The sequence below is a fragment of the Littorina saxatilis genome, unplaced genomic scaffold (genome assembly GCF_037325665.1).
Source record: "Littorina saxatilis isolate snail1 unplaced genomic scaffold, US_GU_Lsax_2.0 scaffold_1311, whole genome shotgun sequence".
NCBI classification, from domain to species: domain Eukaryota; kingdom Metazoa; phylum Mollusca; class Gastropoda; order Littorinimorpha; family Littorinidae; genus Littorina; species Littorina saxatilis.
In genome coordinates, this window is record NW_027128082.1 from 14,254 (window position 1) to 27,770 (window position 13,517).

Genomic DNA, 13,517 nt, shown 5'->3' on the forward strand with positions numbered 1-13,517 from the left:
CAATCACAAAAAGCCTGATATGACGTCATCAAAGACATTTATCGAAAAAAATAGAAAAAAATGTGTGTGGATATTAGACCCAGAAACTCTCATGTCAAGTTTCATGAAGATCGGTCCAGTAGTTTTGTCTGAATCGCTCGACAAATACTCACACACACACAGACACACACACATACATACACCACGACCCTCGTCTCGATTCCACGTCTATGTTAAAACATTCAGTCAAAACTTTACTAAATGTAAAAAGGAGAAAAAATAGGCAGATATCGCTTATCATACTAAAAAAATGAAAACGCCGATAGAAAGTCTCGCCCAAATACAGAGTGTACACACGATAGCATTGATAACGCAAATATACGTTCTTTTGCTGGAAACTACTCCCCTGGACTAAAAAAAAACAAGTCGCCTAAGGCGAAATTACAACATTTAGTCAAGCTGTCGAACTCACAGAATGAAACTGAACTCACTGCATTTTTACAGCAAGAGCGTATACTCTTGTAGCATCGTCAGTCCACCGCTCGATGCAAAGGCAGTGAAATTGACAAGAAGAGCGGGGTAGTAGTTGCGCTGAGAAGGATAGCACGCTTTTCTTTATATCTATTTTATTTTACTTTCTGAGCGTGTTTTTAATCCAAACATATCACATCTATATGTTTTTGGAATCAGGAACCCACAAGGAATAAGATGAAATTGTTTTTAAATCGATTTCAGAAATTTTATTTTAATAATAATTTTTATATCTTTAATTTTCAGAGCTTGTTTTTAATCCGAATATAACATATTTATATGTTTTTGGAATCAGAAAATGATGAAGAATAAGATGAATGTAAATTGAGATCATTTTAAAAACAGATAAATATTTTTACAATTTTCCGATTTTTAATGACCAAAGTCATTAATTAATTTTTAAGCCACCAGGCTGAAATGCAATACCGAAGTCCGGCCTTTGCCGAAGATTGCTTTGCCAAAATTTCAATCCACTTGATTAAAAAAAATGACGGTGTGACAGTGCCGCCTCAACATTTACAAAAAGCCGGATATGACGTCATCAAAGGTATTTATAAAAAAAGAAATGAAAAAAACGTCCGGGGATATCATTCCCAGGAACTCTCATGTCAAATTTCATAAAGATCGGTCAAGTAATTTGGTCTGAATCGCTCTACACACACACACGCACAGACAGACAGACAGACAGACAGACAGACAGACAGACAGACACACACACACACATACACACACACACACACACACACACACACACATACACCACGACCCTTGTCTCGATTCCCCCTCTACGTTAAAACATTTAGTCAAAACTTTTTCCCGGGCGTATACAAACCACACCCATGGAACTGACTTCTTTATATACTGGTAGCAATGTTCAGAGAATTTATTTAACAAACCAGTGGCATTGTTCCTGACCAATATCTACAATATACAGAAGGTAAGCTGCAATGTGTTTCACACTTCGACGTTTACTTTTACTTGCTTGAAGACAGATGTGTGTTTGTTTACTATCTACACTTCTACTTCATTTGAAAACTGAAGACAGCTTTATTAGTCTTTATGTTTAGTAGCTACATCATTTAAGTCGGTGATACATAAACTACATTGCGCAAGACAAGGTGGTGTGGGTGTGTGTGTGTGTGTGTGTGTGTGTGTGTGTGTGTGTGGGTGTGTGTGTGTGCGCGCGCACGCGTGTATGTGTGCACGGGTTTGTGTGTTTTGTATATGTATGCGTGTGTGTGTACTTTTTGAATTGCACAATTATTCAAATAGGGACCATTTTTCATGTCATGACGTCATTGTTTCAGACAATTGTCATCATGAAGTGCGTCATTCTTCTCGCTCTGGTTGCCGTGGCTTTTGCACAGGACCATCGCCCTGACTTTGACCATGGCGACCCCCTGCGTAAGTTTTGATATGTGAAGCATAAGTTTGACTGTGAAGTATGCTATGCGTACTGTAGGCCTTATTTGAATGGACAGAACTTCACGACGCATTATATTTCACAGAAATAATAAGTCTCAGATAGTAAAAGCTTACCTCCATCCTTTCCTTTTGTTGCAGTATTCTTACTTACTATTGACGGACTGTGTGATGATATCTTATGCTGTGTCTGTGGGTCAGGTCTCGATTTTGATATCACTGTCGAGACAGATTAATAGCAAAAGGTATCATCATTCAGTCCGTCAATGTTAAATATATTGCTATTTCTCTGAACATTATAAGATGTTTGGTGGCTTGTTGACAGACCAGCTTTTTTGTTGGTCCAAGGGGACCATATCGTCTTTTGTTTCATCTTTATCGACCAAGGCCGAAGGCCGCGGTTGATAAATATGAAACAAAAGGCGATATGCTTCCCGAGGACCAAGAACAACATGCTGGTCTGACAACAAGCCACCAAACATCGTTTTTGTCATCATTTGGGTTGTGCAACAAAATGCACAATAACCCACAGGGAGACGAATTTTTAGAATCCAACTCCGGGCCACAAAGCATCGTCACAGTAGCACGAGATAACACGTCAAACTTGTATGTGACGTCAAACGTAGCTTGTTGACGCTTTTCTTCCAGTCTGAAAATGTACAGAGCTGCGATCATACCTGTGAGTTCAATAGGTGTTGAGCATATTTCTTTTCTTTTAAGTGTTTATGACTTTTCCTTGTGGATTTTGCGATTACAGAGATAAGTTGCAAATTGACCATGAGTCGCCGCGGTAATTATCAACATTGATTTGGTCTTTGAGAGTGAATGCTTACAATCGTTGTCCTCGGAAACACAAATCCAAAACCGCGATGGTTCCACACATCAAACAATCAGCCTGATTGGCTTTTACTTTGACAATCCACGTTTCACCTGAAAGCTCAAACCCATTCACCACCTCGATTTATTGCATGGGGAACATGAGATTTATTTCCCAGGTGTTTGTGAATGAAAACTCGTGAAAATGATGACAATTTGTATTGACTGTGAAGACTCAGTTTGGGCTGTTCCATATCCCTTCCTCTTATTGTTATTTCTTTTTGTTCACTCTTTCCTTGTACTTTCCAGTATTTTCAAATGTCTTTTCTTTCAAAAAGTAATTAGTCACTTGCTCAACTAAATTCGGGGATAGCAACATTGTCATATTTTTGTTATTGTTTTCAAATTTAGGTGTCTTTGTTTCTGAAGTGAAGCAATAAAGAAGTCATCGATATCAAAACTGATATCGACGGAAATGTCGTCGATATCACTTTTGCAATGAGCCCACTTTTGCCCAATTGACCAATGCAAATCTACGTAACCTATGAAAAAGCAATATAGTTTATTATCTCCATACCATGGAAGCTGTTACCATAGCTTTCAGACGGAGAGAAGCAGGGTGACGTGTTGAAACGGAAGCAAAATTAATAATCCCGATTTACAAATTCAGTTCATCTCGGAAACGTATAGGTATGGCAATCCGTTTGTTAAGAAATGATGTGGGTTTTTGTTTGTTTGCATTGGTGTATTTAGTTAAATAATTTTTTGTTTTGTTTTAGACCACACAGTGACACAAACAATTAATTTATCTAGAAACTGATAACAATGAATTACCTTATTATTTTTTTCATTGATTTTTTTCCACAAAATAAAGCTTTTATTTCAATATTCTATTAAACACTTGATTATTTACTCAAATAATGAATTGTTTCACATAAAAAGTCATTATCTACAAGATAATAAATCTCCACTACCCTGTCTGCTTGATAATAGTCAATACAAATTTTATTTTTTTTAACTTTTTTTAATTTTTTTTGTAAATTGTTTTTAGGTTTCATTTGTTTGTGATGAATGTATCTTCTTTTTTTTGTTTCTGTTTTTTTTTAATTTCATTTCTTTTATATACACATAAACACAACATAACATCCAGCATACAGAGGGTTTATCAACATTAGGTATGGCTGTCTTAGCGCATACACACGCACATACCTAGACAAGACACAGACATACACAGTAGGGTGGGTTGTTGAAAAGACAGGGGACATGGAAGGGGGGGTGGGGGTTGGGGGAAACTGAGGTTGGGGGAGGGGAGGGGGGGTAACTGAGGTTGGGGGAGGGGAGGGGGGGTAGGTGGGGACGGTGGTCACACTTTAGCCTCCAAGTATACACGGGGTTTAATTATCGGCATACAAGTACTGTATAACATGTCATGAATAAATGGGTCATGGGTTATCACATTCAAAAATGTTCATACGATATCAATCAATACAATTATCCTATGGCATCAATGAAAAAAGTGTCTATATAAACACCAATCCTTTGCAAATTTACTATAATAATTATTTACACAAGCATTATACTTTTCGATCAAAAACCTTTGTTTAAAGGCACAGTAAGCCTCCCGTAAACCATCACAGATCTCCCCGAGCGTCTACATACAGTACAAGCATACTTCCATTTGAACGCTCACCGAACGGGATCATCCTGGCTTTCTGTCGAGCGTGAGAAATGTTCAAAGAATTTATTTTCGTGGACTTGTAACGCTACATCAATGGCGCCTCGTACGTGTTGGTGCTGGACGGCTGTTGTGAATATTCAATACCGGAAATCACGCCCGGACAGTAAGCCTCCCGTAAACCATCACAGATACTGTCAGGATTTTACACACAGTACAAACACCCTTCCATTTGAACGCTCACAAACGGGAACATCCCAGGTGCCCAACGTAAAGAGCGAGCAATTTTTAAAGAATTAATTTTGCAGATTCTCTCGAACACTTTTTGGACCCATCCTGAACTCAGGTCAAAAATGAGTTACTTCCCTTCGGGTCTCATTCTATCGATGTAAACTGGCCATCGCCGTGGATCGATGATTATCAGAATGTTTTTGGACCGTGGTGCGTTTTTTCGCTAGACCTAACTTTTAAAATCTAAATAATAAATTGACAGCTTGTTACACAAACATGAAAAAAGAAAAGCCCGGAAGCAGGGTCACGCAAGGGTCGTAGCAGACGACGGTTTATGCATATTGCCGTTCCTCTCAACAGTCAAAAGCCATCGCTAGAGTTCTTGTGAACCACAGCCGTTTGTTTCGTGCATAAAAAACGTGCTATTGTAGATAAGCTCACATCGAGTCGCATTCAAATGACTAACTGACGACTACATTGTGAAAAAGGGAAACTGGATCACACGGGTTCACGATGGCTCAGGGGTAAGATAAACCACGCAAAAATAAATTCTTTGAAAATTGTTCGCTCTTTACGGAGGGCACCTGGGATGTTCTCAATCGGTGAGTGTTTAAATGAAAGGGTGTTTGAACTGTGTGTAAAAGCCTGACCGTATCTGTGATGGTTTACGGGAGGCTTACTGTGCCTTTAACAATTTTCACAAAAACATTTAGTGTTGGGACTGTCTTATTTAATTTGGCTCCAAATATACTTTGTTTGGCAAGGAGAATAAACAAATCAAAAACAGCATCCGTATGAAAGTTGTCTAAATACCCTAAAATGACAAGCTCTTTTGACAAATTCAAATTACTGCAATGTGTGAAATTTAGTTATAACCATTCTGTGAAATCAGACCCAAAAAGCTTGACTCTTGTGCACTCCCAAAACAAATGTTCTAAGGTTTCCTCTTCCTGTGTACAAAAGCTACATAGTGATGTGTCAGAAATTTTCATCAAAAATAACAGGCGTTGAGTGGGAAAAATTCTATGTAGTATTCTATATTGGAACCACCTCTGGTATGTGTCTTGTGTAGTTCGCCTTATTGTCAAAAACACCTTTCTAACATTTACATCAAAATTCATTAAATTAGACTATTTTTCCATGCACTGTAGATTGCCATAATTTTTCACAAGATGGGTATATATATGTTTTACTCCACCTTTAGCTATTTGTTTCCATACAACATCATCACCAATATGAAAAGCATTGTTTAAAACTGGATCCAATTTTAATCTTTTATGAAAATTCTTAACTGAGCGTATAACGCCCTCGAAAAAAACAAAATTCAGTTGTAAATTTGGATGTTTCAATTTAAAATCGTTATATGACAAAAACCCATCGGCTCTCATCAAGTGACCGACTGTAATAATGCCGTTTTCCATCCAATTCCTGTTAAAAATAACCTTTTTATCTATGCAAATATGTACATTATAATACAGACGCTCTGAAGCAAAATCACTCAAGGAGATGGGGACACATTTGCATGCAAAATGCCTAAAATGTTTGAAAACATCTCTCCAGAAAGGATTCTGAACTCTTTGCATCAATATGTTTCCAAACTCACCTCCTCTCTTGTGAATGTTATGTACAAGTGGACACAGAGCTTGTAGAAGTTTAGTTACTTTTCCTTCACTACAAAGGACTCGCTGTAATCATGATATCTTCAGAGCTGACAAAAAGGATTTCAAATCCACCATTTTAAGCCCCCCTTAATTTATTGATGTACAAATAATTTAATCTTATTCTTTATCATTTCCTGAATCCAATAATATACATAGACATCTTATTTTTACTGTGAAAAAATATAATTTAGGCCTACATGTTAAGAAAATGGGTTAATTCTAGGCACTACGTTTGGATGCCTCGCGGAAACGAGATGGACCCGGTTCAGGCTACATAATGTCTCTGTGTTGGCTTTTAAAAAAAATTTTTAGTGTTGATCTGTTAGTTTTGGGCCGACAATTCGACACGATTTTTTTTTTTACATTTAGTCAAGTTTTGACTAAATGTTTTAACGTGGAGGGGGGAATCGAGACGAGGGTCGTGGTGTATGTGCGTGTGTGTGTGTGTGTGTGTCTGTGTGTGTGTGTAGAGCGATTCAGACTAAACTACTAGACCGATCTTTATAAAATTTGACATAAGAGTTTCTGGGTATGATATCCTCACACGTTTTTTTAATTTTTTTGATAAATGTCTTTGATGACGTCATATCCGGCTTTTCGTGAAAGTTGAGGCGGCATTGTCACGCCCTCATTTTTCAACCAAATTGGTTGCAATTTTGGTCAAGTAATATTCGACGAAGCCCGGGCTTCGGTATTGCATTTCAGCTTGGTGGCTTAAACATTAATTAATGACTTTGGTCATTAAAATCTGAAAATTGTAAAAAAAATATTATTTTTATAAAACGATCCAAATGTACGTTCATCTTATTTTCCATCATTTGCTGATTCCAAAAACATATAAATATGTTATATTTGGATTAACAACAAGCTCTGAAAATTAAATATATAAAAATTATTATCAAAATTTTTTTTTCGAAATCAATTTAAAAACACTTTCTTCTTATTCCTTGTCGGTTCCTGATTCCAAAAACATATAGATATGATATGTTTGGATTAAAAACACGCTCAGAAAGTTAAAACGAAGAGAGGTACAGAAAAGCGTGCTATCCTTCTCAGCGCAACGAATACCCCGCTCTTCTTGTCAATTTCACTGGCACTGCCTTTGCCACGGGCAGTGGAGTGACGATGCTACGAGTCATACGGTCTTGCTGCGTTGCGTTGCGTTCAGTTTCATTCTGTGAGTTCGACAGCTACTTGACTAAATGTTGTATTTTCGCCTTACGCGACTTTGTTATCGCTTCACGCGACTTGTTTTCTGTAGTTAAAAGCGTATACCCTCGTGTTTTTGCACATCTCTGATAAACTTTCTTGAGTCACTTGGTGATACTTGATTTTTTTCTTTTTTGCGTTTGTTTTCCACAGATCATCTTGTGATGTCTCAAGTAGAAAATCTGATCAGAAGCAACCCTGGTATCAGCGAGACAGACTGTGGAACCAGATGCGATGCCATGTTTGATCTGGCTGCCGGACACGATGAGCAAGTGACCGATCATCTCTGCGCAGAGGAGTGCAACCAGTGAGTTGTCTCCCTTAGATTAGATCACTGATGAATGCATTGAAACACACGCGCACAGAGAAACACACACACACACACACGCACGCACACACACACACACACACACACACACACACACACACACACACACACACACACACACACACACACACACACACTCAGAGTATTATTCGACGTAACGTCTTTAAAAACACCTTCCCATGTAAGTGATTCCGCTCACCACATTAGATATGGCCCGTAGTTTTCACGAAAAAAGGCCACCCGCCCACTTGAACACTTTCCTAAACTCAGTAGGCAGTCTGCTTCCTGTGTAAAGCAGGATTTTGTGTTTAAATGAACTGATTTAATCTGTCAAAAAAAGAGTCCATCGCAAGCAGCCAGGATCTTGATATTTGTTATATATGTGTCCAAGTTGGTTGTATCCCATATAAAAGCCTGGGTTTTGAGATAGTGAGTGGGGGGCCCGGGTAGCTCAGGTGGTAGAGCACTGGACTTGTGATCGAAAGGTCGCTGGTTAGAATCCGGGCCGTGACGGACACAGGTCAACTTTATGTGCAGACCCAGAGACGGTATCCATCTCTCACCCCCATGTCACCACAGTGGCACATAGAAGACCTCGGTCATTCTGCCATAAGTTCAGGTGGCGGATACCACCTAAACACGCATACACTTGTGTATCTCATCTAAAGTCGGGTTAAAACTTTGCTGTGAGGGCGTACAACTTGAATTTCTCTCAGATAGTGAGCAGAACTGCTTTAACGGGAACTGTGCCTTCAGAAAGAAAACCGCACGTAGTACTTGCGGACGTGATTCTACAGTTACTTTTAAATGTACAGACCAGACTGTTGAATAATCATGTACACTTGCTTGGAAAAAGGTGACTTTGAACGTGACTGAAAGTCTAATCCTGTACATTGTTTGTTCTGTTACAGAGGACTTTAAATGTGACTGATGCATACTTGAAAATATATACCTGTACAATGTTTGTTCTGTTTCAGCCAACTGCGAGCCCCGGCCGTCACCGAACCCCCACGCCCTACCAATCCCCCTCAACCCCCCCACCCCTGAGCAAATTCAGCGGGAATGGAAGCTGTGAATTGATGGTTCTTCTTCTATCATGAAGTTCGTCTACATGGCATGTTTTTGCCTAATTTGTCTTGTTAATGGTTCTTCGGCTTTCATCGGAACACCATTGGAAGGCACATTATGTTACCTGATTGGACAAAAAAAATGAACCGTCTGAAAACAAGTTCTCAGTGTTTGGCGATTCTTTTCAAAGTTAGTTTTTTTCTCTCTCTCTCTCTCTCTCTCTCTCTCTCTCTCTCTCTCTCTCTCTCTCTCTCTCTCTCTCTCTCTCTCTCTCTCTCTCTCTCTCTCTCTATTACATATCGTTCATTCTCTCATTTCAGTGAAAGTGCATTTCTTTCTGATCTCAAAAATAGCCCACTTTCAAATACTTACAATTTTACAAATCCTGACGAAGCTTTAGAGTTTTGGACATCTATTTTCATTATTATTTACAATAAACATGCACCACTGAAAACACATCGAGTAAAGCAGACAGAAAAACCCAAATGGATCGACCAAGACATAGAAAATGCTGCAAATTACCGTGACTTCTTAAAACAACATGGTACCCACGAAGAGTACACACAACAAAGAAATAAAGTAAATTCCTTGAAACGAAAAAGTAAACAACATTATTTTCAACATCTCATTACATCTAAACTAGATTCAAAATCTATTTGGAAAGCAATTAACCAACTCACAAACAAAGAAACTTCAACAAAATCTTCACAAATAATTGACATTTCTGCAGATACACTCAATGACCATTTCTCAAAAATTGCTGATAAAGTAATTTCTTGTGATCGGACACAGTCAAATAATTTAGAACATTTAAAGGAATACTGCAATTCAAAACAGATACATTTTCAGCATACACTGCCACCAATGACTATACTGGATGTTTACTCTCATCTTCAGCATCTAAAACAAACCGGAACACGTGACATATATGGTCTGGATGCAAAAATTATAAAAATGGCAGCTCCAGTTATCACAGATACATTGACATTTATCTATAACCTTTGTATTGACAAAAGCTATTTTCCTAAACAATTCAAACAGGCTAAAGTGATTCCTCTCTTTAAATCAGGAGATATTACAAATCCTTCAAATTATAGACCAATATCAATTCTATCAATCCTTTCAAAGCCTCTTGAAAAACATATCAATAAACACATCCTTTCTCACTTTGAGAACAATAAATTGATCCATGATAATCAATCAGGTTTTAGGCAAAAACACTCATGTCAAACAGCGCTTATTAGTTTAGTAGACCAATGGCTGACAAACATTAATAATAATCAGTTCTGTGCTGTTCTATTTGTTGACTTTGCTAAAGCTTTTGACCTAATTGACCATAAACTCCTTATCAAAAAGCTTGAGATTTATGGAATTGCAACAGATTCCATAAACATTTTAACATCTTTCCTGTCAGACAGACGGCAAAGTATTTATCTGAAACAATCATACTCTTGTAAGCAAACAGTAAGATTTGGAGTACCACAAGGTTCTATTCTTGGTCCATTACTATTTTCTATATAAACGACCTACCTCTATTTGTAAAAGGCATGTGTGAACTATTTGCAGATGATACTACAATTCATTCTAGTCACCAAGATCTTAATAAACTAGCAAATATCCTCCAAGAAAACATTGAACGATTACTTGAATGGTCAGAACTAAACCATATGTCACTGAATCCAAATAAAACTAAATGCATGCTACTTACCAAAAGGCAAAAAAACCATATTTTTTTTACAATTTTCAGATTTTTAATGACCAAAGTCATTAATTAATTTTTAAGCCACCACGCTGAAATGCAATACCGAAGTCCGGGCTTCGTCGAACATTACCCGACCAAAATTTCAACCAATTTGGTTGAAAAATGAGGGCGTCACAGTGCCGCCTCAACTTTCACGAAAAGCCGGATATGACGTCATCAAAGACATTTATCAAAAAAATGAAAAACAAATTCGGGGATTTCATACCCAGGAACTCTCATGTCAAATTTCATAAAGATCGGTCCAGTAGTTTAGTCTGAATCGCTCTACAGACACACACACACACACACACACACACACACACAGACACACACAGACACACACACACACTCACGCACATACACCACGACCCTCGTCTCGATTCCCCCCTCTACGTTAAAACATTTAGTCAAAACTTGACTAAATGTAAAAAAACTTGACTAAATATAAAAAGAACAAGTCGCGTAAGGCGAAAATACAATATTTAGTCAAGTAGCTGTCGAACTCACAGATTGAAACTGAACGCAACGCAACGCAGCAAGACCGTATACTCGTAGCATCGTCACTCCACCGCCCGTGGCAAAGGCAGTGCACGTGGAATTGACAAGAAGAGCGGGGTATTCGTTGCGCTGAGAAGGATAGCACGCTTTTCTGTACCTCTCTTCGTTTTAACTTTCTGAGCGTGTTTTTAATCCAAACATATCATATCTATATATTTTTGGAATCAGGAACCGACAAGGAATAAGATGAAAGTGTTTTTAAATTGATTTCGAAAAAAAAATGTTGATAATAATTTTTATATATTTAATTTTCAGAGCTTGTTTTTAATCCGAATATAACATATTTATATGTTTTTGGAATCAGCAAATGATGGAGAATAAGATAAACGTAAATTTGGATCGTTTTATAAATTTGTATTTTTTTTTACAATTTTCCGATTTTTAATGACCAAAGTCATTAATTAATTTTTAAGCCACCAAGCTGAAATGCAATACCGAACCCCGGGCTTCGTCGAAGAGTACTTGACCAAAATTTCAACCAATTTGGTTGAAAAATGAGGGCGTGACAGTGCCGCCTCAACTTTCACGAAAAGCCGGATATGACGTCATCAAAGACATTTATCAAAAAAATGAAAAAAACGTTCGGGGATTTCATACCCAGGAACTCTCATGTCAAATTTCATAAAGATCGGTCCAGTAGTTTAGTCTGAATCGCTCTACACACACACACACACACACACACACACAGACACACACACACACGCACACACACACGCACATACACCACGACCCTCGTTTCGATTCCCCCTCGATGTTAAAATATTTAGTCAAAACTTGACTAAATATAAAAAGAACAAGTCGCGTAAGGCGAAAATACAATATTTAGTCAAGTAGCTGTCGAACTCACAGAATGAAACTGAACGCAATGCCATTTTTCAGCAAGACCGTATACTCGTAGCATCGTCAGTCCAGCGCTCATGGCAAAGGCAGTGAAATTGACAAGAAGAGCGGGGTAGTAGTTGTGCTAAGAAGGATAGCACGCTTTTCTGTACCTCTCTTTGTTTTAACTTTCTGAGCGTGTTTTTGATCCAAACATATCATATCTATATGTTTTTGGAATCAGGAACCGACAAGGAATAAGATGAAAGTGTTTTTAAATTGATTTCGACAATTTAATTTTGATAATAATTTTTATATATTTATTTTTCAGAGCTTGTTTTAATCCGAATATAACATATTTATATGTTTTTGGAATCAGCAAATGATGGAGAATAAGATAAACGTAAATTTGGATCGTTTTATAAATTTGTATTTTTTTTTACAATTTTCCGATTTTTAATGACCAAAGTCATTAATTAATTTTTAAGCCACCAAGCTGAAATGCAATACCGAACCCCGGGCTTCGTCGAAGAGTACTTGACCAAAATTTCAACCAATTTGGTTGAAAAATGAGGGCGTGACAGTGCCGCCTCAACTTTCACGAAAAGCCGGATATGACGTCATCAAAGACATTTATCAAAAAAATGAAAAAAACGTTCGGGGATTTCATACCCAGGAACTCTCATGTCAAATTTCATAAAGATCGGTCCAGTAGTTTAGTCTGAATCGCTCTACACACACACACACACACACACACACAGACACACACACACACGCACACACACACGCACATACACCACGACCCTCGTTTCGATTCCCCCTCGATGTTAAAATATTTAGTCAAAACTTGACTAAATATAAAAAGAACAAGTCGCGTAAGGCGAAAATACAATATTTAGTCAAGTAGCTGTCGAACTCACAGAATGAAACTGAACGCAATGCCATTTTTCAGCAAGACCGTATACTCGTAGCATCGTCAGTCCAGCGCTCATGGCAAAGGCAGTGAAATTGACAAGAAGAGCGGGGTAGTAGTTGCGCTAAGAAGGATAGCACGCTTTTCTGTACCTCTCTTTGTTTTAACTTTCTGAGCGTGTTTTTGATCCAAACATATCATATCTATATGTTTTTGGAATCAGGAACCGACAAGGAATAAGATGAAAGTGTTTTTAAATTGATTTCGACAATTTAATTTTGATAATAATTTTTATATATTTATTTTTCAGAGCTTGTTTTAATCCGAATATAACATATTTATATGTTTTTGGAATCAGCAAATGATGGAGAATAAGATAAACGTAAATTTGGATCGTTTTATAAATTTGTATTTTTTTTTACAATTTTCAGATTTTTAATGACCAAAGTCATTAATTAATTTTTAAGCCACCAAGCTGAAATGCAATACCGAAGTCCGGGCTTCGTCGAAGATTACTTGACCAAAATTTCAACCAATTTGGTTGAAAAATGAGGGCGTGACAGTGC

General features: G+C 37.6%; 1 protein-coding gene across 1 annotated transcript; it reads left to right on the top strand.

Moving 5' to 3' along the window:
• Positions 1–1,411: 1,411 nt before the first annotated feature.
• Positions 1,412–9,080, top strand: LOC138956453 (uncharacterized). Its single transcript, XM_070327810.1, has 4 exons — positions 1,412–1,447; positions 1,818–1,914; positions 7,678–7,831; positions 8,830–9,080. Exons 2-4 carry the CDS (start codon positions 1,830–1,832, stop codon positions 8,897–8,899), a joined length of 309 nt encoding a protein of 102 aa, XP_070183911.1. The 5' UTR covers positions 1,412–1,447; positions 1,818–1,829; the 3' UTR covers positions 8,900–9,080.
• The last annotated feature ends 4,437 nt before the right edge of the window (positions 9,081–13,517 follow it).